The sequence below is a fragment of the Marmota monax genome, unplaced genomic scaffold (assembly GCF_021218885.2).
Source record: "Marmota monax isolate L192 unplaced genomic scaffold, Marmota_monax_Labrador192_F-V1.1 WCK01_AAM20220418_F8-fsc00041, whole genome shotgun sequence".
Classification (NCBI taxonomy): domain Eukaryota; kingdom Metazoa; phylum Chordata; class Mammalia; order Rodentia; family Sciuridae; genus Marmota; species Marmota monax.
Genome location: NW_026695238.1, coordinates 3269125 through 3296320, shown reverse-complemented (window position 1 = coordinate 3296320; position 27196 = coordinate 3269125). Strand labels below are relative to the sequence as shown.

General features: G+C 43.3%; 1 protein-coding gene across 3 annotated transcripts; it reads right to left on the bottom strand.

Moving 5' to 3' along the window:
- Positions 1 to 197: 197 nt before the first annotated feature.
- Positions 198 to 27174, bottom strand: Stk36 (serine/threonine kinase 36). 3 transcript variants are annotated; one of them, XM_046439744.1, is made up of 27 exons: positions 26981 to 27174; positions 26364 to 26536; positions 25021 to 25161; positions 24839 to 24916; positions 23658 to 23788; positions 23145 to 23394; positions 21709 to 21802; positions 21255 to 21424; positions 20885 to 21072; positions 20267 to 20441; positions 16903 to 17046; positions 13029 to 13208; positions 11735 to 11832; positions 11189 to 11294; positions 9763 to 9913; positions 9465 to 9592; positions 8930 to 9034; positions 8489 to 8587; positions 8318 to 8406; positions 7999 to 8062; positions 7711 to 7821; positions 5475 to 5555; positions 4437 to 4611; positions 4030 to 4177; positions 3628 to 3775; positions 2358 to 3104; positions 198 to 905 (listed from the first exon to the last, which is right to left on the bottom strand). In XM_046439744.1, the coding sequence occupies exons 2-27, from the start codon at positions 26445 to 26447 to the stop codon at positions 762 to 764; spliced, it is 4029 nt and encodes a 1342-aa protein (XP_046295700.1). In that variant the 5' UTR covers positions 26448 to 26536; positions 26981 to 27174; the 3' UTR covers positions 198 to 761. The 3 variants fall into 3 exon arrangements, with proteins under 3 accessions (XP_046295700.1, XP_046295701.1, XP_046295702.1); XM_046439745.1 differs by having other exon boundaries at positions 20267 to 20366; XM_046439746.2 differs by lacking the exons at positions 26364 to 26536; positions 26981 to 27174 and adding an exon at positions 24032 to 24081 and having other exon boundaries at positions 25021 to 25074.
- Positions 27175 to 27196: the final 22 nt, after the last annotated feature.

Genomic DNA, 27196 nt, shown 5'->3' with positions numbered 1-27196 from the left:
TATTTTAGCTCCACTGGCCTTAGTTTAAAAGTAGGCAACCACATTTGTCTCATCTAGAATGGAGAAAGCCGGAAAGCTAGAGAAGATTCAAACCCCCAAATCAGGATCCTGTGAGTACAGGACCCCAGGGCTTCTGCACCCCGTAGAAGCCAAAGGGTGGGCTGAGCCTCCCAACCCCTTACCCTGGGAGCTCCAAGTAGGGTGAGGCACATTTTTTATTAAAAGAGTTTACAAACAGAATTACAATTAAAAAAAGATATACTGCCCAACCCCCACCCATGGAAGGAATGTGGCCTAAGGGCTAGGAACCCCTCAACAACAGGGGCTGATGGCATTTATCCCCCATAGCCTAGAGCTGAGACAGAAGCCAGTACACCTAAAGCACAATCATGGGAGGATTACAGTAGCTCCAGAAAGGGGGAGATGGGACAAGTGAGGTATATTTCCCTAAAGTCTGGGAGGCACATTCCTGAAGTTCAAGGCACATTATTGGAAAAAGACCCTGGACACAGAGAAGAAAGGAATCTTCTCTGGCACCAGCAGTAACGAAGTTTACTGGCTGAAATCATTCTGAATCTGGGGGAAGGAAAGAGCTTTATACATAAATCTCTCATTTCTCACTCTCAAGTGAATTGGCAGCTTATCACTCTTCTTCAGTCTCTTCAGCTCTCAGTTGAATTGACGGCTTATGCAGGAGAATAAGGAAGACTTGGCAATAGCAGGGCAACAAAGACTGGAGGCTGGATCCCACGAATCTGAGATCATGTGTTGTGGGTTGGCCTCAGGAGATGGATGAGTTTCCTGCAGTGCCTGGCAGAGGCAGGTCTGGGACTGCTATGTGGCAGTAACTGATTCCCCAGAGAGAGCAAGGCTAATTTCTCACTGGCACCCAGGGACACCAGCACCTGTAGGACAGAGAGTAGATGATAGAATAGGATGGGAGGCTTAGAACCAGTTGTGTTTGGGGCACAGGCAGAGGACTCTCATTTAGTCCTACAATGCCCATCCCAAAGGAAGAAAAAGGAGATGGGCTTTTGGGGACTTGGATAGACTGAATGGGGAAACCTTGGAGACAGGAATCATCAGGACTAGGGATTTACTTCCATTCTCTTTGGTTGCAGACCATAAAGCCAAGGGACCAAGGGACCCATCCACTTGTCCCCCAGAAGAGATAATGAATGTAGCAGTGACTGACAGTGAGCAGCAAAGTCTGATTCCCAGCTTTGGATCCAGATCAGTTAGTCCCAAGCTAATCCCTCATTCCCAGCCAAGAAACCTTTTTATTATTTCCTCACATGGATTGCCAGAAACTCCTATAATATCATCACCACCCTGTCAAATTTCTGTTCTGCATGAACTACCCAATGCTATCACACTGAGCTACTATAATTTATGTTATGGTAGGCAGTTGTGAAATTTCCACTGGGTTCCTTATATACTGAAAATGGAGCAGACACAGCAGAATAAAACAGTGGTTTTATTCTGGGCTCTAGGGGCTGGGGTGGTAGCTCAGCAATAGAGCGCTCGCCTAGCACATGCGAGGTCCTAGGTTAGAGCCTTAGTACCACATAAAAAATAAGTAAATAAAATAAAGGCACTGTGTCCAACTACACCTAAAAAATAAATATTAAAAAAAAAAAAGAGTATGGGCTCTGGCAACACATGCCTATAATCCCAGTGGCTCGGGAGGCTGAGGCAGGAGGATCGCAAGTTCAAAGCCAGCCTCAGTAACTTAGTGAGGCCCTAAGCAACTCAGAGAGACCCTGTCTCTAAATAAAATATATAAAAGGGCTGAGGATGGTAGCTCAGTTGCAGAGTGCCCCTGGGTTCAACCTGCAAAAAAAAAAAAAAAAAGAGTATGGGCTCTGGACCCAGACTTCTGAGGTCACAAGCCCAACCCTACCTGCTGGCTCTGTAACTTGGAAAAATTACTAAATTATTTGTGCCTCAGTTTCCTCCCCTGCAAAATGAGGATAATAATAACTTAAACCAGTCAACAAAGGAAAAATGCTTAGCATGCTTAGCATGCTACTAAAAAGATAGTTGGTATCTTCATGGCCTCAACATCTTCTTATCTTCTCCCTCCACCCAAGCCTCTGGAAGAGATAAGCTGTGGACCTTGAGATCTCAGGCATGTCCTAGCCCAGTGAAGCCCCCTTCTAGCTCCTTTCCCTTCTCAAGAGTGTGAGATGGTAAATGGAAAACTCATCTCCAAGGCTTTGTCCCTGGGTTTCAGGCATCCTTGGAGTAATAGCTTAGATTTCTAGATGTCCCAGTTCCTTACAGACTATCTCAGAGAACTGGTGTGAACTATAGAGGCCCTGATCATCATGGCTCAAAAGTCCCCTGGGATGTACCTGATGGATGCAGGGCTCCTGTCGGAGGCTCCGGAGGGCAACGAGGGCAGCCTCCTTCACATTCAGCTGAGGGTCTCCACATGCCATCTCCAGGAGCCGCTGGGGTACTTGGCACTGTAACAACTCCTCCCCCAACCCCTCAGGTCCCAAGTTGCCCAGAGCTGATACGGCATTGCGCCGGATCCCAGCCTGAGGATCTCCAAGCAACTGGGTCATACTGGGCACGGCAGCTGCCAGGGCAGGTCCGAGGGGACCAGCCTGATAGGCTGCATTGCCCACAGCAAAGCTGGCACTGCGCCGCACAGCAGGGTCTTCATCTCCAAGCCCTAGCAGCAGAAGATTAAGCAGTCCAGCCTGGCTCTGTAGTGCTCCACGCAGGGCCATGCTGTGTTGGAGCAAGTGTCCCAGGAGCCCATAAGTACGGGCCCGCACAGAGTTCTCTGGGTGGCCCAGGAGACTTCGCAGGGGCCTATAGGATTCATCAGAGCCAGCCAGGAGCTCTTGGATAAAGGACAAGTGGCTGGGAGACAGTACCCGGGCTGTGTGGGCCAGTAGGGAGAGAAGGTCAGAGGTCAGCAGTGGCAGGTTACTCAGGAGGACAACAGAGAGGAATGGAATGATAGCTCTAGGGGAGGCTGCCACTGTGTTCACAAACTGGTTGAGAGCAGTGGGATCCATGAGGGCCAGGCGTGTAAGGAGGCTGATGGGCAGCTCGACTTGTGACAACGGAAGATAGTGGCAGCAGACCTGGGGGAGTGGGGAGAGTGGGAAAAAGGAGCTCAACGTGAGGGAGAAGTACACCACACCTAGGAAGTAGGGACCCAAAAGCTGGGGGAGAGAAAAGCCAAGCTGAAGAGAGAATGAAGCTTAAGTCCTGACCCATGGCATACCACATGGAACTCAGGTGGAGCCCAAAGGGCAGGTTCTTTCCAAGAACACGCCCCTTGCTCTCTAAGGACTGGGTCTCTGCATCCAAAGACCTATGGGGGTAATGCCAAAAACTGCCAGGGAATGGGTTCCAGGTCAAGAAGCTGAGCCCCTAGTGTCTGGACTAGGATGATTGCCCCACTGAACCAGATGAGAGAATGTCAGAGAGAAGAAAATACTAGCCCAGCTCCAACCATATGCCTCTCTTCAGGCCTGAGTCTCTCCTCAGTTCCAACTCTTAGGTCAAGCCTGGAGAACCCTGGACCTATTGGGAAGTGAATTAGAGAACACAAGACTGGCCATATTCCTGCCCCATCTTCACACCTGGTAGCTTCCCAAATACCTGCAGCAGGTTGGCTGCAACTTCTGAGTCCCTTAGGTCAGCCAGGATACCTACGAGGAGGTCAGCATCCACATCCAGGGCAAAGGGAAAGCAGAGGAGCTGGCAGACAGAGACCGCCACAACAGGCAGAAACTCAGCCCCGTAAGGCCTAAGGAGGAGAGTGTACAATATACTTGGTCTTGCTCACCTATCCTTTATGATACTTCCACCCCACACCTCAAGTTTCCTTCCCCAGCACCCTGTCCCCAACCTCAGCAGCTCCTTAGGTTTCCAGACTAATCCTTATCCCATTTCTGGTCTTGTAACTCAAGCTGTCAGCTCCCTCTCTCCTGCACTCCCAGCCACCACCTCCCTATTGCTAATTCTGGATCTTCTCTCCTCCTTCTTCTACCTCAGACTCACGTCTGACTCAGGTGATGCAAGAAGCTGGGAGAAAGAAGGTGCTTCAGGGTGGACATAAGAAGACTTCCACGCTGGGACAGGTGGCTCAGGCATAACTGGGGCTCCTGAGTAAAGGTGGCCATGGCCAGGCTCAGCAGGGCTGCTATGCCTGAAAACATGGAGAAAGAAGACCTAGTGAAGCAAGCAAGAGACCTTGCTGCCCTTTTCCCCACAGCTCCCAGGACCATCACCTATTCAGTCCCTCTCCATCCTTGAACAGCTCTATTGAAGACTCTGCTGTCTCCCCCATAGCAGCAGCAGCAGCAGCAGCAGCAGTCTCTGTGGTTAACCCAGTTCCAGACTCAATCCACTTGAAGAGGGACCCATACACTGGCCTCATAGAGGAGGCTATGCTAACAGAAAGATACCTTGGGGTGAGATCAGCGTCCAGTCTGGCTCAGGGATGGATGGATCGGACAGTGACAGTTCCTCTTCCTGTGTTCCTACCTCCTCAGGTAGCCTCAGGGCCATGGAGAAGCGGTGCCACAAAATGGTCCACATTTCTGAGCTAGCCACATCCCTGATCAGGCTAGCCTTTCCCTGCTGGAGGTAAAAGTGAAAGAGTGACGGGGGAGGCAGAAGTTAGAAGTCCATTACCTTTTTTCATTCTTGACCCTGATCTAAAAGGAAAGGGAGTCTCAGTCAGGAGGCAGGAGGATCTCAATTCAAGGTCAGCTTCAGCAACTTAGCAAGACCCTGCCTCAAAAAATGAAAATAATAAAAAAGTCTGGGGATGTAGCCCAGCAGCAAAGAACCCCTGGGTTCAACACCCAGTACAAAAAAGAAAAAAAAAAAAAAGAGGGAGAGAGAAATAATTCCTCATCTTCCTGCTTAGCATTTATGTTGTCTTATTTTCCTTTCTTATCACACCTTAACCTCCTGACCTATCAACCCATGTGTGTGTCAGCTAAAAACCAGAGCATTGCCCTATTGGGGCTGGCTTGCACCAAGGCCAAGTGATGCACAGGTCTATAAAATAAAAAGTTTTAAATATCAATAAAACAACAGCCAGGTGTAGTGGTGCACATTTGTAATCCCAGCAATGTGGGAAGTTGAAGCAGAAGGATTACAAGTTCGAGGCCAGCCTCAGCAACAGTGCCAAGACCCTGTCTCCAGATAAAAAAATAAAAAGTATTAGGGATGTAGTTTAGTGGTAAAATGCCCCTGGGTTCAATTCCCAGAACCCAAAACAAAACAAGAAAATTTGTTGTTTTCCCATTGTATCCCCAGGGATACAGCTGAATGGTTTCCTTTAAAGGGCCCTACTGATGGCAAGTGGGGCAATTCTCAGGCTATAGTAGGTATGGTAGTTTGAGAGGAAAGGCAAGTATGTTTGCTTCTTTCTATCCAATGGCTCCCAGAATGCCCAATTTCTCTCTCTTCTTTTCATCCATCCTAAGATACACCTGTACTTGGGTGAGGAGCTGTAGCAGAAGGATGAGGAGGCCATCATAGAACCCACAGCTATCTGGTGGAGTCAGCCGAACCTGTTGGAGAGAGCAAGAAGAATGCAGATCCCTAAAAGGGATGAGTTTGCCCTTAGGCCTGTGCACCCAACCCCCAGTAAGTGGGAAAGTTCTTCCTGAGTCTGGCAGAGTGGGAAGAGTTCTTCTGGATTTAGGAGTCTTGGTCCTGCCTATTCTATTAAGTGTGTGTCATAAATATAGAGTCTGGTAGGGTAAGCAGACAAAAAAGCAACTATAGTTAGAAAGATACTTGCTAAACAAGAGGTTAGGGGCATGGGTAAGAGTGCCTAATGCTGCCTCTTGGGATAGAAAACTGATGGAGTAAATTTTTTATTTATTTATTTTTTAATTTTAGGTAGACACAATATCTTTAATTTACATTTATGTGGTACTGAGGATCAAACCCAGTGCCTCATGCATGCTAGGCGAGAGCTCTACCACTGAGCCACAACTCAGCCCCTGGGTTAAAAATTTTAAAGACAGGTGCAATGGTGCTTGCCTGTAATTCCCGCTCCTCAGGAGGCTGAGGCAGGAGGACTGCAAGGGCAAGGACAGCCTGGGTAACTTAGTGAGACCCTGTCTCAAAATTTAAAAAAAAATTAAAAAGAGCAGTAGTAGAGCACCCCTGAGTTCAATCCCTAGTACCCCACAACCCCCTCAAAAGAAAAGAGTAGGTAGGCCTTAAACTTCACCTCCTGTAACTCTTTTGGTATAGCAGGGTAATAGAGCCCAGAGCTGATACTTGAACTTCCAGCAGCAGGCAACAGAGTCTGGACTTTGTCCCAGAAGCAGTGGGAAGTGACTGATCATGAACATGAGCTCTGCACCAGTAACATTTTTTGTCTCTTTTATTCACTACTATATCCTCAGAGTCTGGAATGGTGCTGAGCACTTGATAGATATCTATGTGTTCAATAAACACTGGTTGAGTGAATGACCACATTTTCCTTTAAGAAAGATCACTCAGGACTGTGGTTGTAGCTCATTGATAGAGTGCTTACCTAGCATATGAGGCACTGGGTTCGATTCTCAGCACCACATAAAAATAAATAAATAAAATAAATGTATTGTGTCCATCTACAACTAAAAAACATAAAATAAAAATAAAAAAGAAAGAAAGCAAGCTCTGGCAGCAGTAAAGTCTGAGAGGAGAGATCCTTTAGGCAAGTGCCAAAGACCAGAAGAGAGATGGTATGAATACAAACTAAGGCAGTGATGGTGCCACGGAGGGAAGGGATCTGTATGTCAATCAGAAGGTAGAATACATGTGAACTGGGGAGCCATTTATAAGGAGAATGATGGGGAAGATGGTTTCCAGGGTCTTGACTCAGGCTCCTGGATGAATGTTAGTGCTATCAGTAATTATATGATTTCTCTGAAGGTCAACTTTATCAAGGAAAAGCAGACGATTATTACTATATTTCCTATGTCTATCTGCCAAGTGTTTTGTGGTAACATGTGAAAAGTGCTTTATAAATTATAAAGAATTCTATATATAACATAAGACAGTAATGTGAATATGAAGTCTACCCTTCTTTTCACAAAATGAGGGAAATATGGATTCCAAAGGGTCTCAAAATGAAGAACAAAAGGCTGGAAAAGGAAGAGGGCAGAAAGGAGACTACAAATGGACTGATTCCTGAAGAATATGTCAGCCCCTTCTCCATCTCAGTTAAGAAAGCAAGAAAAGTAGAGTGGGCTCTGCTGTAGAAGGGGAAGAGAAGAAGCATAAAGAAGGACTCCAGGGCTGGGGCTGGGGCTCAGGGTAGAGCGCTCCCCTAGCATGTGTGGGTTGCTGGGTTAGATCCTCAGCATCACATAAAAATAAAAGTATTGTGTCGAACTACAACTAAAACAAAAATATTTAAAAAAAAAAAAAAAAGGAGGAGGACTCAAACTAGAACATGAACTCCTGGGGGGGCTAAAGCAGATAGGAAACCTTAGAACATGTCAATTGGTATCGTTCCCACCTCTGTCTTTAGAAGCCCTGCATAGGAAATCTGAAGCCCTGACCAGTCTGGGCTGAGAGGGGACTACTATCTGGGGTAAAAGGATGATTCCTTTCCCATTCCTTTGTTTTCTCCAGGCTTGCTGGCATTTCAGTCTTTCACCCAGAATGGTGTCCTAGGATTTGACTCAGAGAAAACAGGTCTGGGCCTTCTCTGGTAGGCCTCACCTCTGCAGGGACAGACAGAGCATGTGCAGCTGCAGTGATCCATTCCCTGGGCTGGAGGTCAAAGGACACCCCTTGCTGACCAAGCTGTCCCAACAGACAGGCTGCTGCACTCTGTAGGAAAGGTAGAGGAAGACTGTCTGAATCTGAATGGTGTAGGATTTGTGTCTCTGTCGTGCTCTAATAGAATGTATCCTGAAAAGGCTGCAAATGGGAGAGGGACTGCCCCGCTCCCAAAAGGGTCATGATGATAGGAGTAGAGGGAGAGGTTGGGGAAGGCTGAAAACTCACCACAAGAGAGACGACGTGTGAGTGGGTAAAGAGAGTAGCAACCTCACTGCCTAGCGTCTCCATTCTGGAACAGGGAGATACATTGAGAGATACAGCATGTTAAAGGTGGCCTTCCCTCTCCCTTGGACTGTGCTCTTCACACAGGCTGTATGTCCACCTCCAAGGCCCTAAGTTGATGGGAATCCAAGTCTGTTCTTTGTGAAGAAAACTTCATTCTCATCCCTTTAGCATAGGCTAAAGTGTGCTATTCTCAATATTCTGTGTCAGGGTTGGCTGTGTGGGCAGAAGACCAGTGGAGAGACCCAACTTTGTGACTCACCCAGAAGGCAGATCTTGGAGTCGAAAAACAAGAAGAGAGAGAAGGTAGAGTGCCACTTCAGTGGACTCTTCCCAATCTGCTACTTTTACCTAAAAGGAAACCCGACCTGTCAGAACCACTTCTGGGTGAGGTAGGATCACTATGATATGCCTACCTGCTTTGGCAGCTTACCTTGCCCTGGACCAACATCAACAGTGACTCCAAGGCCAAGGGCTCTTTCCCTAAAATATGGCACAGTCGCTCACTGATGTGGCAGCAGGAGTACAGAACCTGGAGGAGTGGCAAGGTATCTATCAGTGGGCAGAGCAGCTCAGGCTCCTTGACTGGAAGGCCAAGCTGAAAACCAGGTGAGCCTCTACTGAGCTGGAGCCCTCACTTGGGGTGTTAGGGGACTTTACCCCTTGTTTCTGATAGTCAAACAGGGATGCTTCTCAGTTCTGGAGAGGAATGGCTAACATGGGGTCACCTCAGTTGAACAGATTTAAAGGTAGAATGGAGTCCTCCAAGGGAGACTCATGATCTCTCAGACTCTTTCTCTCAGACCCTGTGTCTGTTTTTCTGTCCTGGGAGTTAAAAAAAAAAATCTGAGATGCTGGAAGTTGTGGGAAGTACCTTGAGAAGGTGTAGGCACAGGATGGGATGCCGCAGGCCAGAGATGAGGGATGGCCTCAGCTGGCTGCTGTCTTCAGTCAGCTGATTTGCCAAATGCCAAGAAACCTGTGGAAACATACTTTAAGACTCAATCCTATTCCCCTTATAGGAATAGGGGAATATAGGAATCAGTCTTCATGGGAATTGGAGAAATGAAAGTCATGTCTTAGTTTGGCCTCAGTATAGGCAGGGCAACAGAAAAACTGAATCCTGAGCCCTTGTGGAAGCATTACCAATGGTTTCCGATCAACTGTCCTACCACCCAGATAGCTGATCATTGAGCTTTCTTCATCACCAGCTGGCCACAGTTTCTGGGATTCTGGCTGTATTGTATTCTATAAGGAGCTCAAACAGGGTGGGTGGGAGTCTGTTTCTGGAAGTCCTCAGCAAGGAGAAGCATAAAAGCTTCTCTTTCTGTCCTTCAAAGAAACTGGAGCCAGTCTTCCCAACTCCTCTGGCAGCGGGGAAGGGAGGAGCAGGAAGCTGCAGCTCAGACCTGTTCTTTGGCATCCCAGCAGCCAGGCAGTCCCACAGGAGCAGTGCATATGGCTGCCAGGGCAGAGGCAATGGCTCCAGGCAGATCCTCACTTTGCTCTCGCAGTGGCTGGCTCACTTGTGGGGCTCCTGTGGAGAAAAGTAAAGGATGTGGAGTAAGGTCTGGTGGCTTCCCTCTTTCAGTTCACAGTTATTTTTTAGTACCTACTAAGGGCTGGCACTATTCTAGGTGATGGCAGTCGGAAGAGCAGAGCTCTATGTAACAAACAAAGAGAACTTCCCCTCCCAACTATGGTCACCTGGGGGTGTGTGGAAAGGGAGCTGTGGAACTGTCAAGCCATGAAGGAGCCCATCCAACACAGCACGCTGCGTGGTCAGCAGGCTGGAGTAAAACACTTTGGAGATGGCCCGGCTGTTCCCATCCATGGTTTCACACAGGACAGTAAAGCACTAAAGGATATAAGGGCAGAAGTAACATCAGAGCATCAGAAAACTGACTGGGCTGAGTGTAAGAACCAAGAGTACCCTGAGAACATGAGGAGAGAGAATACAGATCCAGGGGCAGGTATCTAATGCTAAGGTGTCCTTATACAGAAAATGTACAACTATCCTTCTACCTCCACTCCCTCTTCTTTCTTTCCTGTCTTTGGTTGGAGGTGGAGCCCAAGGCCTCTGGCATGATAAGCACATGCTCTACCACTGAGCCATCCCCAAGTCTCAGCCAATTCTTCTATTTTCTGATCTCTTCCCTACATGATATTTATCAAAGTGTAATCTACAGACCATGAGTAGAATTCCTAGGGATTCCTGGGACCTCCCCCCTCAACCCAATCTTATTGATACAAAATTTTGGGAGGAGGGATAGTTATTTTAAACTCCCCATGCTACTCATTGCACAATGACAGGAGAAGTGGTGAATAAAAAGTGTCACTGCAGGCTGAAATTTAGGTTAGACATTCAAAACTTCCTGACTTGGAAGGGTGAGGGATATGAAATTAGAATTAGAAGATTAGAAAAGTTTGAATGGATTGCTCTCTGGAGGCAGAAATATAGTCCAGATCTATGTTCCTAATTATCAGTTTAAATAAGGACCAGGAGATTGTTTACTTCCCTGCACATGCTCTTCTCAAATTATCTCCTCTGAGATCAGTGAGAACTTAGCTGTTTTCCCATTCAATTCTCTATTCTCTTATCCTGACTGCTAGGGTCCAGGGAGAGAATCCACATAGTTATCTAGTCCTTAGTGTTGGGAAATATTAAAAGATCCATAAGTCTCTCCAAGAAGAAATGTTTCTATTTGTGGTCCCCTAAAATACACCAGTTGTTTGATGCCTCTGGGCCTTTAGAAATTTGCTCTTTCTGTCTAGAATGTTCTCTCTACTTTCCTGCCTCATCCACTGGCAAACTGCTATGTGTTCTTTAAGGCCTAACAGAGATGACTTCCTTCTTCAAGATTTCTTCCATAACCCTCCAAATAATGTTAATGGCATCTTTTCCAGAGCATCTGTATTTTATACAAAGTTCTAAAGTACTTTTCACTCTTCCCTTCTTGACTATTCCTAGTCCCTTAAAGGCAGGGACTCATGAGGCATATGGCATATGGTAGGAGTTAACAAATGTTTGTTTTATTAACTTGCTCTGCCTCTTTATAGTCATAATAAAGGGGATGGGAGAAACACAGAGGAAGACAGGAGAGACAGAAATATGGAGGTGGGATCAGATTACCATGAGGCTGTCCCTCCTCAATGTCTGCTCAGAGTCATCTGACTGAGATAGCAGTTTCCCCAACAGGTCCAGAAAGATATTGGCAGCCTTCTGAAACACCTGTAGGCTGGGAAAAAAATGAACCCATAGTTTCTTCTCATCCTTTTACTAAAAGCCCCAATGTGATGAATGGGTCAGATCTGGCTGATAGGAGAATCTCTACAAAGAAACACAACAGAATGTTCTCCTGTCTCCCCCAATAAACACACACACACACACACACACACACACACACACAGCCTCCAAGCCCCTTTTCTGCCATTTTCACATCTTGATCTTTCCACTTAGTGGCCATGGTGACTGCTGACTCTTAGAACCTGAAAGTCTTGGGGTGAAGCTAGAGATGCTTGAAGGTCCTTAAGAGGACAGCTTAACTCTGAGGGCCACTTAGCTCTGTCACAAATCACAACTTCTTTTCACTTGGCATCTTCCTAATTTGCAGGGGAAGAAATGGAGTTGAAACTGAAGCCAAACTGGTCAGCAGAGCAAAAGTGCATTTTATCCCACCTGTCGCCTGTCTGGCTCCTCTCCAGATTGAAGGCACAGGCAAAATAGGCCTGAATCACAGCCATTAGGTCCCGTAAGAAGGCCCCATACCAGGGTTGCTGCCAGGGAAGAGGGAAAAAAAAGAGAGAGTAAGGACAACATGGGGATGGCAGCAAAGAGAAAAAAAAATAGTAAAAAGAAGAGCATACAGAAGAGCCGGGGATGGTGGCGCATGCTTGTAATCCCAGCAGCTCGGGAGGCTGAGGCAGGAGGACCATGAGTTGAAACCAGCCTCAGCAACTTAGTGAGGCCCTAAGTAATTCTACGAGACCCTGTCTCTAAATAAAATACAAAAAAAAAGGCTAGGGATGTGGCTCAGTGGTTAAACCCCTAGATTCACTCTCCAGTACCAAAATAAATGAATAAATAAATAAAAATGGCCTACAGAAATCCAGCCAAAGTGACCAAACAGAAAGGGATGGGGGAGAAGAAGTATGGGCAGAGACAAGATCGAGAGGTGACAAAATGTCAGCCAGTGAGTGGACTATAAACAGCCTGAAATGTGTCTTTTTCAAGTGTAGGAGATTCTATTTAAAAAAAAAAAATTCATAAAAATTCCTTAAAATCCCCCTAAATACTCATCAGCAGAGTACAGCTTGCCAGCTGCCTTAGCCTATGCCTTGTAAACTCTGACTCTGTCCTCTCGGGGTGACATGATGGTCCTCCTATCTTCACAGCTCAGCTGCAGCAGACAGTGTAGGCAAGTAGAGATTTGGCTCCAAATATAGTGCGTCTCAGTCCTAGCTCTTCCACTTATAATTTCTGTGACCATCTATAGATTAGTGACTAAGTATGAGTTAACCTCTGAACTTCAGTACTCTGCCCTCTAAAATCACATTAGTAAAGCCTAGGATCCAATGTTTCAAACCATGGTATTCTAAATATGAAGGAATTATGTATAAAAATCTGGATTTCTACTTGAAAACTTGAAGATATGGCAACATTGGCCCAAATTTTCACATAGCAACAATAGGCTGGAGCAAGGAGAAGATGGTCCATTTAGAGAGGGCGTCTAACCCCATTTGTCAGATTCCCCACCTCTCACATAGTTATACACTTAGCCTACTTCACTGACTGACACTACCTCTCTAGCCCCAGAAGGGCAGAGAATTTGCAATTGATGGTGTGCTAATTAGAAAAAGGAGAAAACAAAATAAAAGGCAGTCAGGGAAAATATAGTTGGAAGCCCAAAGGACAGAATTCCAAGCAAAAGAACCTTCTGTTAGTCTTCAGAAGCTCCTGACCTGGTGCTTACCTGCTGTATACTGTTGCTCTCCTGGCTGTGCCTGAGGAGACTGAGCAGCAGCTCAGGCAGCCCTGCTTCCTGGCAGAAGGAATACAGGGGAACAGAGTCACTGCAGCTGGACAGAAGACTGCTCAGGACCCGGAGTGCAGGGAGGATATGGGAAGCATTCTCCAGGCTGCCTTTCAGGATCTGAGTGACATGATGGAAAGAGATAGCAATTAATAGGCAAATGGATCATAAGAAAAATAAAGAGGGACTGGGGTTGTGGCTCAGTGGTAGAGCGCTTGCCTAGCATGTGTGAGGCACTGGGTTCAATCCTCAGCATCACATTAAAATAAATAAAATAAAGGTATTTTGTCCATCTACAACTAAAATACACACACACACACACACACACACAAGAAAAAGGAGAGTCACAGATACCAAATGTCCCCAAGGAGTTGGCAAAGTAGGCCAAATGTTTGCTTTCCTTTTTTGGAATCTAAAATCCAGGGAAGAAGAGCAAGGAAAGAGGGCGACTGTTCCAAGGAAGAGGACTATAGATAGTCAGGTCACTTGACACAGAACACCCGAGACTAAGGGGCAGGGCAATTCCCCTCAGGATCTATCAGGCCCCATAACAATCCTATCTGCTCCCACTCCACTCTCCAGCCCTTCACACACCACACACATGCACACACCAGCACTTCTGAAAATTAAAAAACAATGAACACAAAACAATGCTACTAAACTTTAAAGAGACTGAAGGTCATTCAACTTCTGGTCAAGAAATCATAAACTATAGCCCACCTACCAAATCTTGCCTAACACTTACTTGTACAGCCTATAAACTTGGGATAGTATTATAATTTTAAATATAAAGGAATAACATTTACAGCTAATGTTTTAGAACATACCATTCACTGTTTTTAAATTTTGGCATTAATTTTCCTGTGCAATCTTTACAATAACCCTGTAAAGTAAATAGAAATATCCCTTCCCCTGGCCCCCACTGGGGATTAAACCCAGGGATGCTCTACCACTGAAGATACATCCCAAGCCTTTAGTTTTTTTATTTTGAGATAGGGTCTCACTAAGTGGCCGAAGCTGACCTCGAACTTTTGATCCTCCTGCCTTGTTCTCCACACCTGGCTAAAACTATCCATTTGTTTTTTAAATTTATGATATATGTGTTATAAATGATTTAGTTATAAATTTATTTATATTATATGAACACATTTATTATTTCTTACGTAGTGCTGAAAATCAAACCCAATGTCTCACAGGTGCTAGGCAAGTGCTCTTCCATCAAGCTACAACTCCAGCCCAAACTATCTATCTTATTATTTTTTATATAAATATTTATTTTTTTAGTTGTAGGTGGACACAATACTTTTATTTTATTTATTTATATGTGGTGCTGAAAATCGAACCCAGGGCCTCACATGTGCTAGGCGAGCGCTCTACAACTGAGCCACAACCCCAGCCCCAAACTATCTATTTTTAAATGAGAAAACTGAAGCTTCTAGATAGATTAAATACATAGTCAAAGATCACACAGTTAATGAGTAGCTGAATTGGAATTCCAACTCAGAGAGCTCAACAGGGGATGGAGGTGTGGCTCAGTGGTAGAATTGCTTGCCTAACCTATACAAAGCCCTAGATTCTTTTTTTAAAATCAACATTATTAAGTCAATGCTGATTTAAAAAAATAAAAAATCCAGCAACCATTCAATAACAGGACAACAATGTGTTATTGCCAAAAATCAAGAGTAAGATGCCAAGGCAATTCAATGAGGGCAGTTTTTTTTGTTTTGGTTTGGTTTTTCTGTTTGTTTTTCAAAAAATCCTTCTAGGATTGGGTATAGACATGCAAAAAGATAAACTTAGATTCTTAACTCACATCATAAATAAAAATTAACTCAAAATGTGTCAGAGAACTTAATGTATGTAAGAGGTAAAATTTATACTCTTAAAAAATAAGTTGAAATCTTTTTAGGAGAAAAACTTCAAGACATTCAGTTTGAAAAGGATTTCTTATAAACAATCAAAAGCATAATAAACAAAAGGAGAAAATTCAACATCTTTGTGATTTGAAAGACATTCTTATAAGATGGCAAAAAAAAAAAAAAAAAAAGACAAACCATACACTGGAGGAAAATATTTGCAAATCACTTATCTGGTAAAAGTCCTATATCCAGAATATATAGCACATTCTTACAACTCCATAAGATAAACAAATCAATTTAAAAAAATTAATGGAGGATTAGAACAGATATTTCACCAAAGATATACAAATGACTAATAAGCACATGAAAAGGTATTCATCATTTATCATTAGTGGAGTGCAAATTAAAACAACAATGAGGTTCTTTACACTTACTAGATTGGGTATAATCAAAAAAGTCAGACAATAATAAATGTTGGCAAACATGGAGAAACTGTGACCCTCACATGCTGCTGGTGGGAATGTAAGATGGTACTGCCACTTTGGAAAATGGTTCAGAAGTTTTTTAAAATGCTAAATAACAAATTTTTACTACATGACAACAATTCCATTGCTAAGTATCTAGCCAAGGGAAACAAAAACATACAGCAGCACACAGCTGGATTAGAATGTTTATAGCAGCAACAACCCAATGTTTTCAAAAAATAAAAACAATCCATCAACTAACTGGTGGGTAGATAAATAAAATGTAATCTATCAATACAATGAAATACTCATACATAATATAAAGCAATGAAATCCTAATACATGCTACATCATGAATAAACTTGAAAGCATCATGCTAAGTGAAAAATGCCAGTCACAATGATCATATACAATTCCAATCATGTGATATGTCCAGAATAAGCAACCTACAAGATAGAAAGCTTAATGGTTGCCTAGGACTGGGAAAAGTGATTAATTGGAAATAGGTATAAGAAATCTTATGGGATGATAAAAGTGTTTTACAATTGGAATATGATGATAGTTTCATAATTTGAAATTGTTATTATTTTGTTACTGGGGAGTGAACCCAGGAGTGCTTTACCACTGAGATATATCTCCAGTCTTTTTTATTTCTTGAGACAGTCTCTCTGAGTTGCTTAGGGCCTTGCTGAATTGCTGAGGCTGGCTGGCTTCAAACTTGCAATCCTTTTGCCTCTGCTGGAATTATTAATTGTATACTAAAAATCAGAAGTCTTGTGGCACATAAATTAGATCTCAATAAATTTGTTGTAAAAAAAAAATTAAAGAAAAGAGAGGGAGGATTGGGGATATAGTTCAGTGGTAGAGCATTTGCGTAGCATGTGTGAGGCCCTGGGTTCAATCCATGGTACCACAAAAAAAAAAAAAAAAAAAGAGGGAAATAAATATAAGCAGCATATTTTGGCGAGTTCCTAGTAAGGGAGAGCACTGTTTCAGATAAGGAAAAAAGGATTTATAAGCGTGAATCCTAACTTTTAATTAAGCAAATGTTAATTAAGCAAAATGTTACCCCCAACAAAGAACTTCATTCTCACTAGTATACCTGTAGTACAAAATATTGCATATTCAATTGTTACAATTTTGTTTTTAAGGCTTGTCCATAAATATTTTGTGGAAATGTGTTTTTCTTCATTATATGAATACTTAAATATTTAATTAAGTTCTTATGAATTTTTTGCCTCTTGGCCCACAATGCCTAAAATATACACCATCAAAAAAAGTTTGTTGATGCCTGCTCTAGATAGTTATTTTTTTTCCTTCAGAAAAGGCCTTCTCTTTCTGTGTTACTAAAGGAGGTTAGTGAGTCTCTTCTATTTATGCAGATAAACTGGAAGAACTGGGGAAGGACAAACTTTCTCCTTTTGATGTTTTTCAATGCTTCCTCTCTGAAAATAGCCCCAAATCCTGCCTACAGTACCCTCTGCCCATTACCTGCCCTCCAATTTCACGCAGCTGATTCTGGATGCGCTGGCAGAAGTCACGATTACACAGCAGGGTGAGAGGGGCCTTCAGCTGAATGGGCACAGGCTCAGTGGTCTCTAGCAGTTGTTGCCATTCATCATCACTTTCTGGCTCCTGGGGAACAAGGGAAGTGGTGGGAGGATGAAAGAGGTCAGAGGAGTGTATAAGTCTCAGGATCATGCTCTCAACTTGGGGCCAGAAATTGGGGGAATCATGAAGTAATTGCAAGCAGCAAGTGCCTCCTTCAATCTCCAGTCATAAAAGGGTATAGTGGGCAGTATGTGAGGGATCTGGAAAAGTCTTTGAGAGCACTGGCAAGTGTGCATAAGAAGATACTAAGAAGCCAGGTATGCTGGCACACACCTGTAATCCCAGCAACATAAAAGGCTGAGGTGGAAGGATCAAGTTTGAGGCCAGCCTTAGTAACTCAACGAGGCCCTCACTCAGCAACTTAGCAAGATCCTGTCCCAAAATAAAAACTGAAAAGGACCCAGTGGTTAAGTACCCCTGAATTCAATCCCTAGTACTAAAACAAAAACAAAACCAGAAAAACAAAAAAATATCTATAAGGATGTCCATGGTTGGTAATGATAAAAAATGAAAACATCATAAACTCAGTCAGTAAATAAACAACCAGGGATCCATCCCTACTAGTGAATACTATGAGGTTATTGAAAAGAATGTAGTACTGAGCATGTATTACTTATGCCAAAAATGCATAACCTGAATCTAATCAAATCTAATGTTTGAGGAACATTCTACAAAATAAATGTACTGTTATTCTTTGGACATGTGTATTGTCCCCAAAGTTCATATAATGGAGGCTTGGGTCCCAGCATGGTGGTACCAGTAGGTAGTGAGACTTTTAAGACATGGGGCCTACTTATAAGGTCTTTATGTCAAGTGGGAAGGGGATATGCCTGCAGAAAGGATTAAGTATTTCTCTCTCTCTCTCTCTCATATATATATATATATATATATATATATATATATATATTTTTTTTTTTTTTTTTTTTTTTTTCTTTTTCTTTTTTGAGGGGGAACCATGCTGGTGATCAAATAGAGGATCCCATGTAAACTAATCAAGTATTTTCCCACTAAGGTATATTCCCAACCTGGAATTAAGTATTTCTTGAGGGACTCTAATTAGTTCTTGAGAGGGAGTTGTTATAAAACCCTGAACCTGGACTCACCCAATCTCTCAGGCTTCCTATTTTGAGGTGTGACACTTCCTCCCACACATACCACCTCCCTGTTGTGATGCCATAAGCCATGAGATCATCACCAGAGCAAAGCCAATGCCAGTATCTTGCCCTTGAATCTCCAAACCTATGAGCTAAATAAACCACTTTTCTTTACACAGTTAGCATGCTCAGGTATTTAGTTATAGTAATGAAAAACAGACTAATACATGTACCTTAAAACTGTCATAAAAAAAACAGAAAACCAAGGAACTGGTCCAGACTAAAGGATACTAATGAGGTATTAACAATTTAATGCAACGTATGATACTGGACTGAATCACAGATCAGAAAAATTTTTAATAAAATACATTACTGGAGCAATTCGCAAAATCAGAATATGGATTGTAGATTAGTCCATTAATCTATTTACTATTATTATAATAACATATCAATATTAAATTTCTTTGTATGGTGGTAGTCAAGTGATTGACCTTATAATGTGTTTAGGGGTGAAGGGCTATATCTGCAACTTACTTCAAAATGATTCAAAAGATGCTATATCCAAACATACATGGAGAGAGAATTGTAAAGCAAATTTGACAAAATTTTGACTGGTGAATCTGGGTATAAGGGGGATTATGGTTTGAATGTCTTTGTCCTCTCCAAAATATTTGTGTTGCTGGCTGTGGTGGTTCATGCCTGTAATCCCAGTGGCTTGGGAAGCTGAGGCAGGAGGATCACAAGTTCAAAGCCAGCTTCAGCAACTTAGCAAGGCCCTAAGCAACTTAGTGAGACCCTGTCTTAAAACAAAAAATAAAAAGGGGCTGGGGTTGTGGCTCAGTGGTAGAATGCTCACCTAGCACGTTCAAGGCCCTGGGTTCAATCCTCAGCACCACATAAAAATAAATAAATAAAATAAAGGTAATACATATACCTTAAAAACTGTCATAAAAAACAAAGAAAACCAAGGAACTGGTCCAGGAATTGTGTCCAATTACAACCCAAAAACAAATATTTTAAAATTAAAAATAAATAAATAAATAAAAATAAAAAGGGCTGGGGATGTAGATCAGTGGTTAAGCACTCATGGGTTCAATTCCTAGTAAAAAACAATAACAACAACATTATATATACACACACATATATATATATGGTTGTGTTAAATTATCCCCCCAAAAATTTGTTGGGAGGTGGGGCCTAATAGAAGGTTTTTAGGTCACAAGGGCTCCACCCCTATAAATGTATTCATGCTGCTATAGAAAAGGTTTGTGGGAGTAGGTTCACTTGATCTCTTCTGTTCGAGCATCCCTCACCTTCAGAGGATGTGGCATTCAAAGTACTATGCTAGAAGGAGAAAGACTGAGCCCTAACCTGCTTACTTTCATCTTAGACTTCCCAGCCTCCACGACTTTAAAAAACACATTTCTGTTCATTATAAATTATCTAGTCTTGGGTGTTCTATTTTGGTTCACAAAATGGGCCAAGATCAGGATGTATGGGAATTCTACATAGTATTCTCACAAGTAATATTTAAGTTGAAATGATTTCAAAATAAAAAATTAGAATCATAAAACACAAAAGACTGAGGTAGAAATATATGCTATGATGTAGAAAAAGCCCTAAAACAAATCAAAGGGTAAAAGAGGCATGATATGAAGCAATACATATAAGATGAACTCAGTAAACAGCCAAACTATTTCCCTTTGTGAACATATGTGAATACAAAGTTAGAAAGTTTAGAAGGACACAGATTAAATTAATAACAGTAGTCACATCTGGAACTGATATAAGAAGGGTTTTTGTTTGGTTGGTTTTGGTTTTTTTAGATGGGGTCTCAGTATACTGCTCAGGCTGGCAATATAGTAGCAACTCCTGGGCCCAAGTGATCCTTCTGCCTTAGCCTTCCAAGTAGATGGAACTATAGGTATGTGCTACCATGCCCAACTTGGCACTTTTGATTTTACCTATGCATTCTCATCTTTGAGAATTACATGTTCAGATACTATTATTAAAATCTATAAATTGATATAAAAGTAATTTTTAACACAAAAGGAGCTCATGCTTAAGAGAATCATTGTTCTAGAAAAATACCCACCTGGGCCCAACATGCCATAGCAGGAATGAGGCCAAGAAGAAACCCTAAGGCTCACCTCATTTTCTAGGTCCACTGCATCAATGCTCCGCTGGCCGACTACCTCTGACCTCAGCTCTGGGAATGCTTGTTCACAACCTGGGGTGATGTGGTTTTCCCTGCCAGAGGTCAGGATGGAAGTAGGATGAGTCCCAAGACTGTGAGGCTCAGAGTTCAGTAACTTGTCCCTCCCTCTAGACCCAGGAAAAAGAATGAGGTATAAGCCATCGAGGGAGATAGAGGAATTTTCCTCAGGTATGGGATATGGCCAGTACAGGATATGTATCTCTACACACAAATCCTTAACTGCTCCCACTTTGGATCTTATACTCAAGTCTACAGTTTTCACCTATGGCTTTCAACTCAAACAATCTGCGTTTTTGGTTGGAAATAACCCTTTCCCTTTCAGTCAAAGAACAAGTGAGAAATGAAGAAGAGAAAATCCTTAAGTTTCCCAACGAGTCAGGAAAGGGTCTATAATTAGAACCCAACAACCCAGGACTCAAATTCTGAAGGACTGGTTTGTATTTAGGCAATGGCTAATGACAGGAATCATTTCAAATTTATTTTAGCTCAAGCCAAAAATCTACAAGATACCTCCTCCCACTACACAAACCCTTAGCTATACAACCCTCACCGAGGTGTAGGAGGGGCCTCTCCAGCCCCCGACTCGGCCCAGCTGTTCTTCATTTCTGAGGCCAAGATCCCAGCCAGGAGGTTTGATTCCTTAGGAGTAGCCCGTAGTCCAGGCAGAGGGACTGTGCTGGGAGTCACCTTGTTGTTCCTGTCCTCTTGCTCAAGGGCAGATTCTGTGTTGTGGTGTTTCTGTGGGAGATGAGTAGGAGATACTGGACCAGAACTGTCTAGATGCTATAGGACGGTATGGATCTTACTCATGGCCTTTCCCAATTTCCTAGAAAGTCAACCTCCTTTTCCAACTCCCCCAATGACTAGCCTGGTTAGTTATATATTTTTACATGTTACATATTTTTCTGTATCTCACATACCTTCTGCTTGGCCTCTTCAGCCATGCGTTTACAGGCCTGACGCAAGATGCGAGACTGACTGCCCTTTGGGGCCAGCCGATGGGCCTGTTCATCTTTTAGAACCTGAAGTTCTGGGGGTAGGTGACTGGTAAATGGGGTACCCGACTCTGAGCCTGCTGGTTCGGTTATTACTGCAGGGAGGGAGCAGGAGAAAACATGATTATACTAGGGCTGTAGACACCATGGTCACTTGGCCAGAGACTACTTCAGTGTCTCCAGGCTTCTATGGAAGGCAGCCATTTGAGACAATAACAAAAAGGGAGCAGGAGTGGCCAAAGTTAGGCAAAGGGCTAGGAAGATAAAGCTCAAGCTGGTGGAGAAATGATAATATGTTGGATCCAGATATTGAGGGCAGAGAGGTAGGTTGGAAAAAATACTTGGAGGTGCCAGAGCCCTGGGAATCCTGATGACTCACTGGTGACACGACCAGCAATAAAGGGGTGATGTAAGAGGTCTGGCCAGGAAAGACGCTGCCGGGGGTCCTTGGTGAGCAGCCCCTGCAAGAAGTTCTGTGGAGAGAAATAATACTCCATCAGCTCTTCCTTCCCTTCCTTCTAGACTCTCTCTAACCTGTCAACAGAACTGGTAATCCCAAACTCCTATTGGTATAACAGACTTGACCACAACCTTGACAACTGTTAATGTGGGCCCCATTTCCAGACAGACTACTGCCTCACCTCCCAGGAAGCACCAATCCCTATTCATGGAGACTTTGTACCCTCAGACATGAGTACAGAATTTCAATGTCACCAACTTTGTGAAGAATGGAGAAACAACTGAGAGGAAGATATCACCTTCACAATCATCTTCAGAAAGCAAACATTCAAGGGAGTCCCAGACTGATGCCTCCCTTTCATTATGGATTTGTTTTGGGCTGCATAGAAATAGATGGATCTATAGTTAAGAAGACGCTCACACAGGAATGGTGTAGAGATGTTTGGGAACACTCCAAAGCAAATCTTTAGATGGATGAGGGGAATAGAGACTATAATTCAAGAAGTATATGTTATGAATTATTGGTGGAAAATCTTCCACTGGGCCAGAAACAAAAAGGTACTAGTAGATTATGACCACTGTTCTAAAACAAGGTGATTTGCATAACTATGGCTTTTGCTAAAGATACCTGCGAATGTGCATAGGAGAGAATGATTATCTTTGTGTACATCTCTTCTATTTGAGGTTTCTTTGTTTAGATTTTTTCTCTAATTATTTGGGTCTCCCCAATTGAACAGGTTGTAAAGAAATTAGTCCCTTTTCATTTTAGATAGAGCATAGGAAAGTTATAATGAGATTTTATTCTAGGATAAAACTGCACTTAAATTCCATTGAGGATCCAAAATCTTGCCCTAGATAAAAAATAAAGAGAGTACAAACCCTTTCCCTCCCCTCCTCCAAAAACCCATTGAGACTTAGCTACCATGAACAGGCACCACCTCTGTCATCTGCCCCTAATCATGGAGCCAGCTCCGACACTGGCCATTCTGATGTCTGAGGAGGACGGGAAGCAACATAGGCAACATCTAAATATCACCTGGACTCTGCATATGATACGAAATAAGTAGAACAGAGGTCATGCAAAATAACCAGTATCTACTTCTTAGGTTTTGAAATTACTTTTTTATTGTGATAAAGCTTATCCTGCCCCAAACAGGGTCTACCGCTCCCAAGTTTGGCAGGCTTTAGAACAACCTCCAGCCTAGCATAAGCCCTTGCAGTAGAAAAGCAAGACTTATTGGCCCAGCTCCTGAAAAATCCTGCTCTAGCTCTGGAAAAAGATTTTGGAAAAGGGAATAGAGGTAGACAGAGACAGTTTTCTGATATAAAATTATTTTCCCTTTCAATTTTCATTACCTTAAAGCAGGGACTGATGGTGGAGGGCCAGCGCACAGGGTCCTTGAGGATGAGGCTAACCAGCTGAAAGATGCTTGTGGTATAGAAGGGAGGAGTGCCTACAGCCAGTTCATACAGAATGCAGCCCACAGACCAGAGGTCTGCTGTGTGGTCATATGGTCGCTCTTCCACCAGCTCTGGAGACATATAGAGTGGTGTGCCTTTGATGGAGGTAAGAACCATAGTGTTGGTGCTCATAGCCCGGGCAAATCTGCAGGAAATGGCATGGAAAGGGAAAAGGAAAAGATATTCTAGACCCGGTCACTAATAGGAAATTAAACCTGCTCACTACTACCTGTCATTGTATGATTTATCTCAAGCTAGAACAGAGAGTACATTTGATTTAGTTCCAAAGGATCCAGCTGGAGGCTCAGTCTCCAGTTCAGGTTCTCAAGGGAAGTTCACGTAAGTTACACATACAGTCTAAGACCCCCTGCAGAACTGGAGACATAGACGGAAGCTCAGAATCCTTACCCAAAGTCACAGAGCTTGATGCCACCACCCTTGGCAAGGAGGATGTTCTGAGGCTTCATGTCTCGGTGTAGGATGCGGTGAGAATGTAGATAGTACAGGGCTGACACCAACTGGGCAGCAATAGCCTGAACCTAGGGTTCAGATAGGCAGGATGAAAAAATAAAAGGTAAGAGGGAAGGGTTGGCTGACAAGCCAAAGACTTTTAATACTGCCACTAATGTGATTTTTTCTTCTTTCCCATTCTCCCAGAGTTTCACACCATACCTTACTTGTTCAAGAAAAAGGGCAGCTTTTGCTTCCCCAGTTAATTCATGCATGTATTCATTCATTCATTCATTCATTCACTCAAGGAAAATGTATTGAACCTCACTTACTCGCTGCATGACCAGGGGCAAATTTTTTTTATGCTTCTCAGATTCATCATCTATAAGGTGAGAATAATGATATCACCTATCTTCTAGATTATTGTGTGGACCAAATGAATAAAAGCGTGTAAAGCACTGCTCAAAATGGTGCCTGGCATTGAGTAAACATTCAACACACATTAGCTATTACTAAATAAGACAGTATCTTTTCTCAAGAGAAGTAGTCACACATAAAAAATAAGAAGAAATGAAAAAGACATTTCAAACAGTGATGAATGCTCAAAAGGAAAAAGAGAACTGTGATAAGTAATTCTGAGGGGGTCCTACAGAATCTGACTGAAGATTTCATTCAACCAAATCCCGTTGCTAACCTCTACATCCTGGTGGCACATCCTGCCTGACCCACAACCCTTATCTCTCACTGCCTTCTCTGGTACCACCACACAGCCCCTTTTTTCTCAAAGATATCCAATAAAAATCTTCACGACATTAACAATAGTTGTTAAAATACTTAATGTGAATTAATTCATTAATCTCCACAATAGTCTTATCAGGTAGATATTATATTACTTCCATTAACTTGTCCAAGGAGATTCAGCTAGTGAGAGGCAGAACCAAGCTTCATACTCAGATATTTTGGTTCCACTGTTCACATACTTAATTCTCATGTCATACTGCCTCTATATGCACACAGACTCTTGTATTCTTCTGGGGAGTTTTCAAAAATGGAGACTCTCCCTGCCCTCTAATTGCCCTCCCAGCCCTTCACTGACAGAGTGGTCAGGGGTGAAGAGAAGTTTTATCCAGGAAACATACCTGGTCTTCAGGGAGTTTTCCATCATCTTCTAGGATCTGAAAAAGCTCTCCCTCAGCATAGTCTGTCACCACCACCACCTGTGGGGAGAAGGCAACGTCACTAATGGAATGCTCATATATTCTGGGGTTAGGAAATTATTGGGACCCTTGGAGAAAGGTGATCCAAAACCATGAAAGCACACCTCTTTGTCAGTCTCAAAGCTGTCAAGCATATGCACAATGTTGGGATGCCTCAGACCCCTCATGATTTCAATCTCTCGTTGTAGATTCCTTAGCTCCTTCTCTGAGCGTCCCAATTTTGGGATGAACTTCAGGGCCACCACCTATCAGTGGTAAAGGGAAGAGTCAAGGCCTAACCATACTACTGAAAAAAAAGCTAGGATTTCAACCTTAACTTCAGAAGTCCAGAACTCAAGACCTTAGACTGAGCAACTCTTATTAGACTGGCTAGTCTCTCACCTCTTACCCCATTGTACGCTGGCCTTACCCAGGCTTTGCCCACCCCTCAACCTAAGAGGAAACAATTTCAGTACCAGAGATTGAACCCAGGGGCACTTAACCATTGAGCCACATCCCCAACCATTTTTTTTATATTTCTATTTAGGTTTCACTAAGTTGCTTAGAGCCTGGATAAGTTGCTGAGGCTGGCTTTGAACTCACCACCCTCCTGCCTCAGCCTCCCCACCCTCTGAGATTGCAGGCATTTCACCACTGCACCCAGTGGAGACATCCTTTGCTAAACAGATTCTATTCATGGATTCTGAGAAAGGTGTTCTGATCTAACCAAAGGACTTCTGTTGAGATTTTAGGGAAAAGTGAAGGCAAAATAAAGATGGAAAAATAGAGTTCAGGTGTTTTGTCTCTTCCTGCAATGGTATGATAGATCAAACTATTCAGAATAATAAACTGGGAGTGGTGGCCCAAAAGTGTAATCCCAGCAATTTGGGGAGGCTGAGGCAGGAGGACAACAAGTTCAAAGCCAGCTTCAGCCACTTAGCAAGGCCCTATGCAACTTAGTGAGACTCTGTCTCAAAATAAAAAATAAAATGGGGGGCTGGGGATATAGCTCAGTTGGTAGAGTGCTTGTCTTGCATGCACAAGGACCTGGGTTCGATCTCCAGCACCACAAATAAAAAATTAAATAAATAAATAAAATTGGCTGGGGATGTGGCTCACAAAAATAAAATAATAATAATTTGTTTTTTCTAGGTACCAAACATTGTACTAAAGGATTTAGTCTAAAAACATATTTAGTCCTCAAACCTCATCAATAAGTTCTTATACCCATTTTATAGATGAGGAAAATGAGACACAGAGGTTAAGTAGTTTGTCCATCGTTTCAAGGCCAGAAAGAGGTAGAGCTGGAATCTGAACCCACATAACCCAACTTTAGTGGCCATACTTCATAAGAAATGTGGCAGTCATTGCCTTAGGAATACAGGTTGGTTTAAACACATTTGGCCCCATATTCCATTGGAGTTGTGGATACCGAATCCCACTGAAAATATATCCCTTTCTTCACCACCTGTGCACTGTATTTTTTCCGACCCTTGTACACTCTCCCAAAAGAGCCTTCTCCAATCATCTCCAACACGTGGTACTTCTCCATAACAAAGGTTTCAGGATCTCTCAGGAAAGAAGGTAGCGATGGTGCTCAAGAGCTACAGATCCAGGGTCACTTTCACACATCTGGGAGGCCTGATTAGGGCACGGGGGAAAGGTAAACGTTAGCCACTTTGCCTTTGCCTTTTTCACACTAATCCGGGCCTCAAAAACACGGTCGGGTGGTGTAGATAGAATAATGGGATCTTGGAACAAACGAAGCATCTTCTTGGGAGTTCCTCCCCGTTTTTTACTCTCCTGTCCCGCAAGCCCAGGGGACTCTGCTGGTTCAAGCCTACCCCAATTTCCTACCTCTCACTCCTAGGTAGCCCGTCCCGGACACTTGCCCGTGCATTTCACTGATCCGGACATCTTTCTCAAACTCCCCCAAACCCCCCGAAAAAAAAATAGGAGCGCTAAGTCCGGGAGGCGCCTGTGGCGGCCTCCAGCCTGGTCCCCTCGGCCTGTCTCCATACTTGGTTTGACTTAACTAGTTTTTCTCCGTTGCCTACTGCCAGTCTCTTTCGGGGGCATGCTTACCAATTTTACTCGCTAGAACTGGCCCAAAATTCAGAAGACAAAGGCTCTCAGAGGTGTGGGAGGGACGTGGACCGCCCATAGGCACTTCCTAAAGCACTTCCAAGCTGTCGCTTGGCCATCAGGCTCCATTAAGGACCGGGAGTCTGAGGTTGCCTAGAAACGGTAGCAGCACACCCGCCTCAGTTTTCCGCCTCCGACTTCCCCAGGGCATTTCCG

Bases quoted from the DNA above. Each gene is read 5' to 3' on its own strand.
- Stk36 (XM_046439744.1), bottom strand. From the start codon at position 26,447: ATGGAGAAGTACCACGTGTTGGAGATGATTGGAGAAGGCTCTTTTGGG. The intron at 25,162-26,363 runs GTGGTGAAGAAA...TACCACTGATAG, and splicing joins GGAAAAAATACAGTGCACAG to GTGGTGGCCCTGAAGTTCAT. The intron at 17,047-20,266 runs GTGAGCCTTAGG...CTTGTTCCCCAG, and splicing joins CAGTGGACCTAGAAAATGAG to GAGCCAGAAAGTGATGATGA.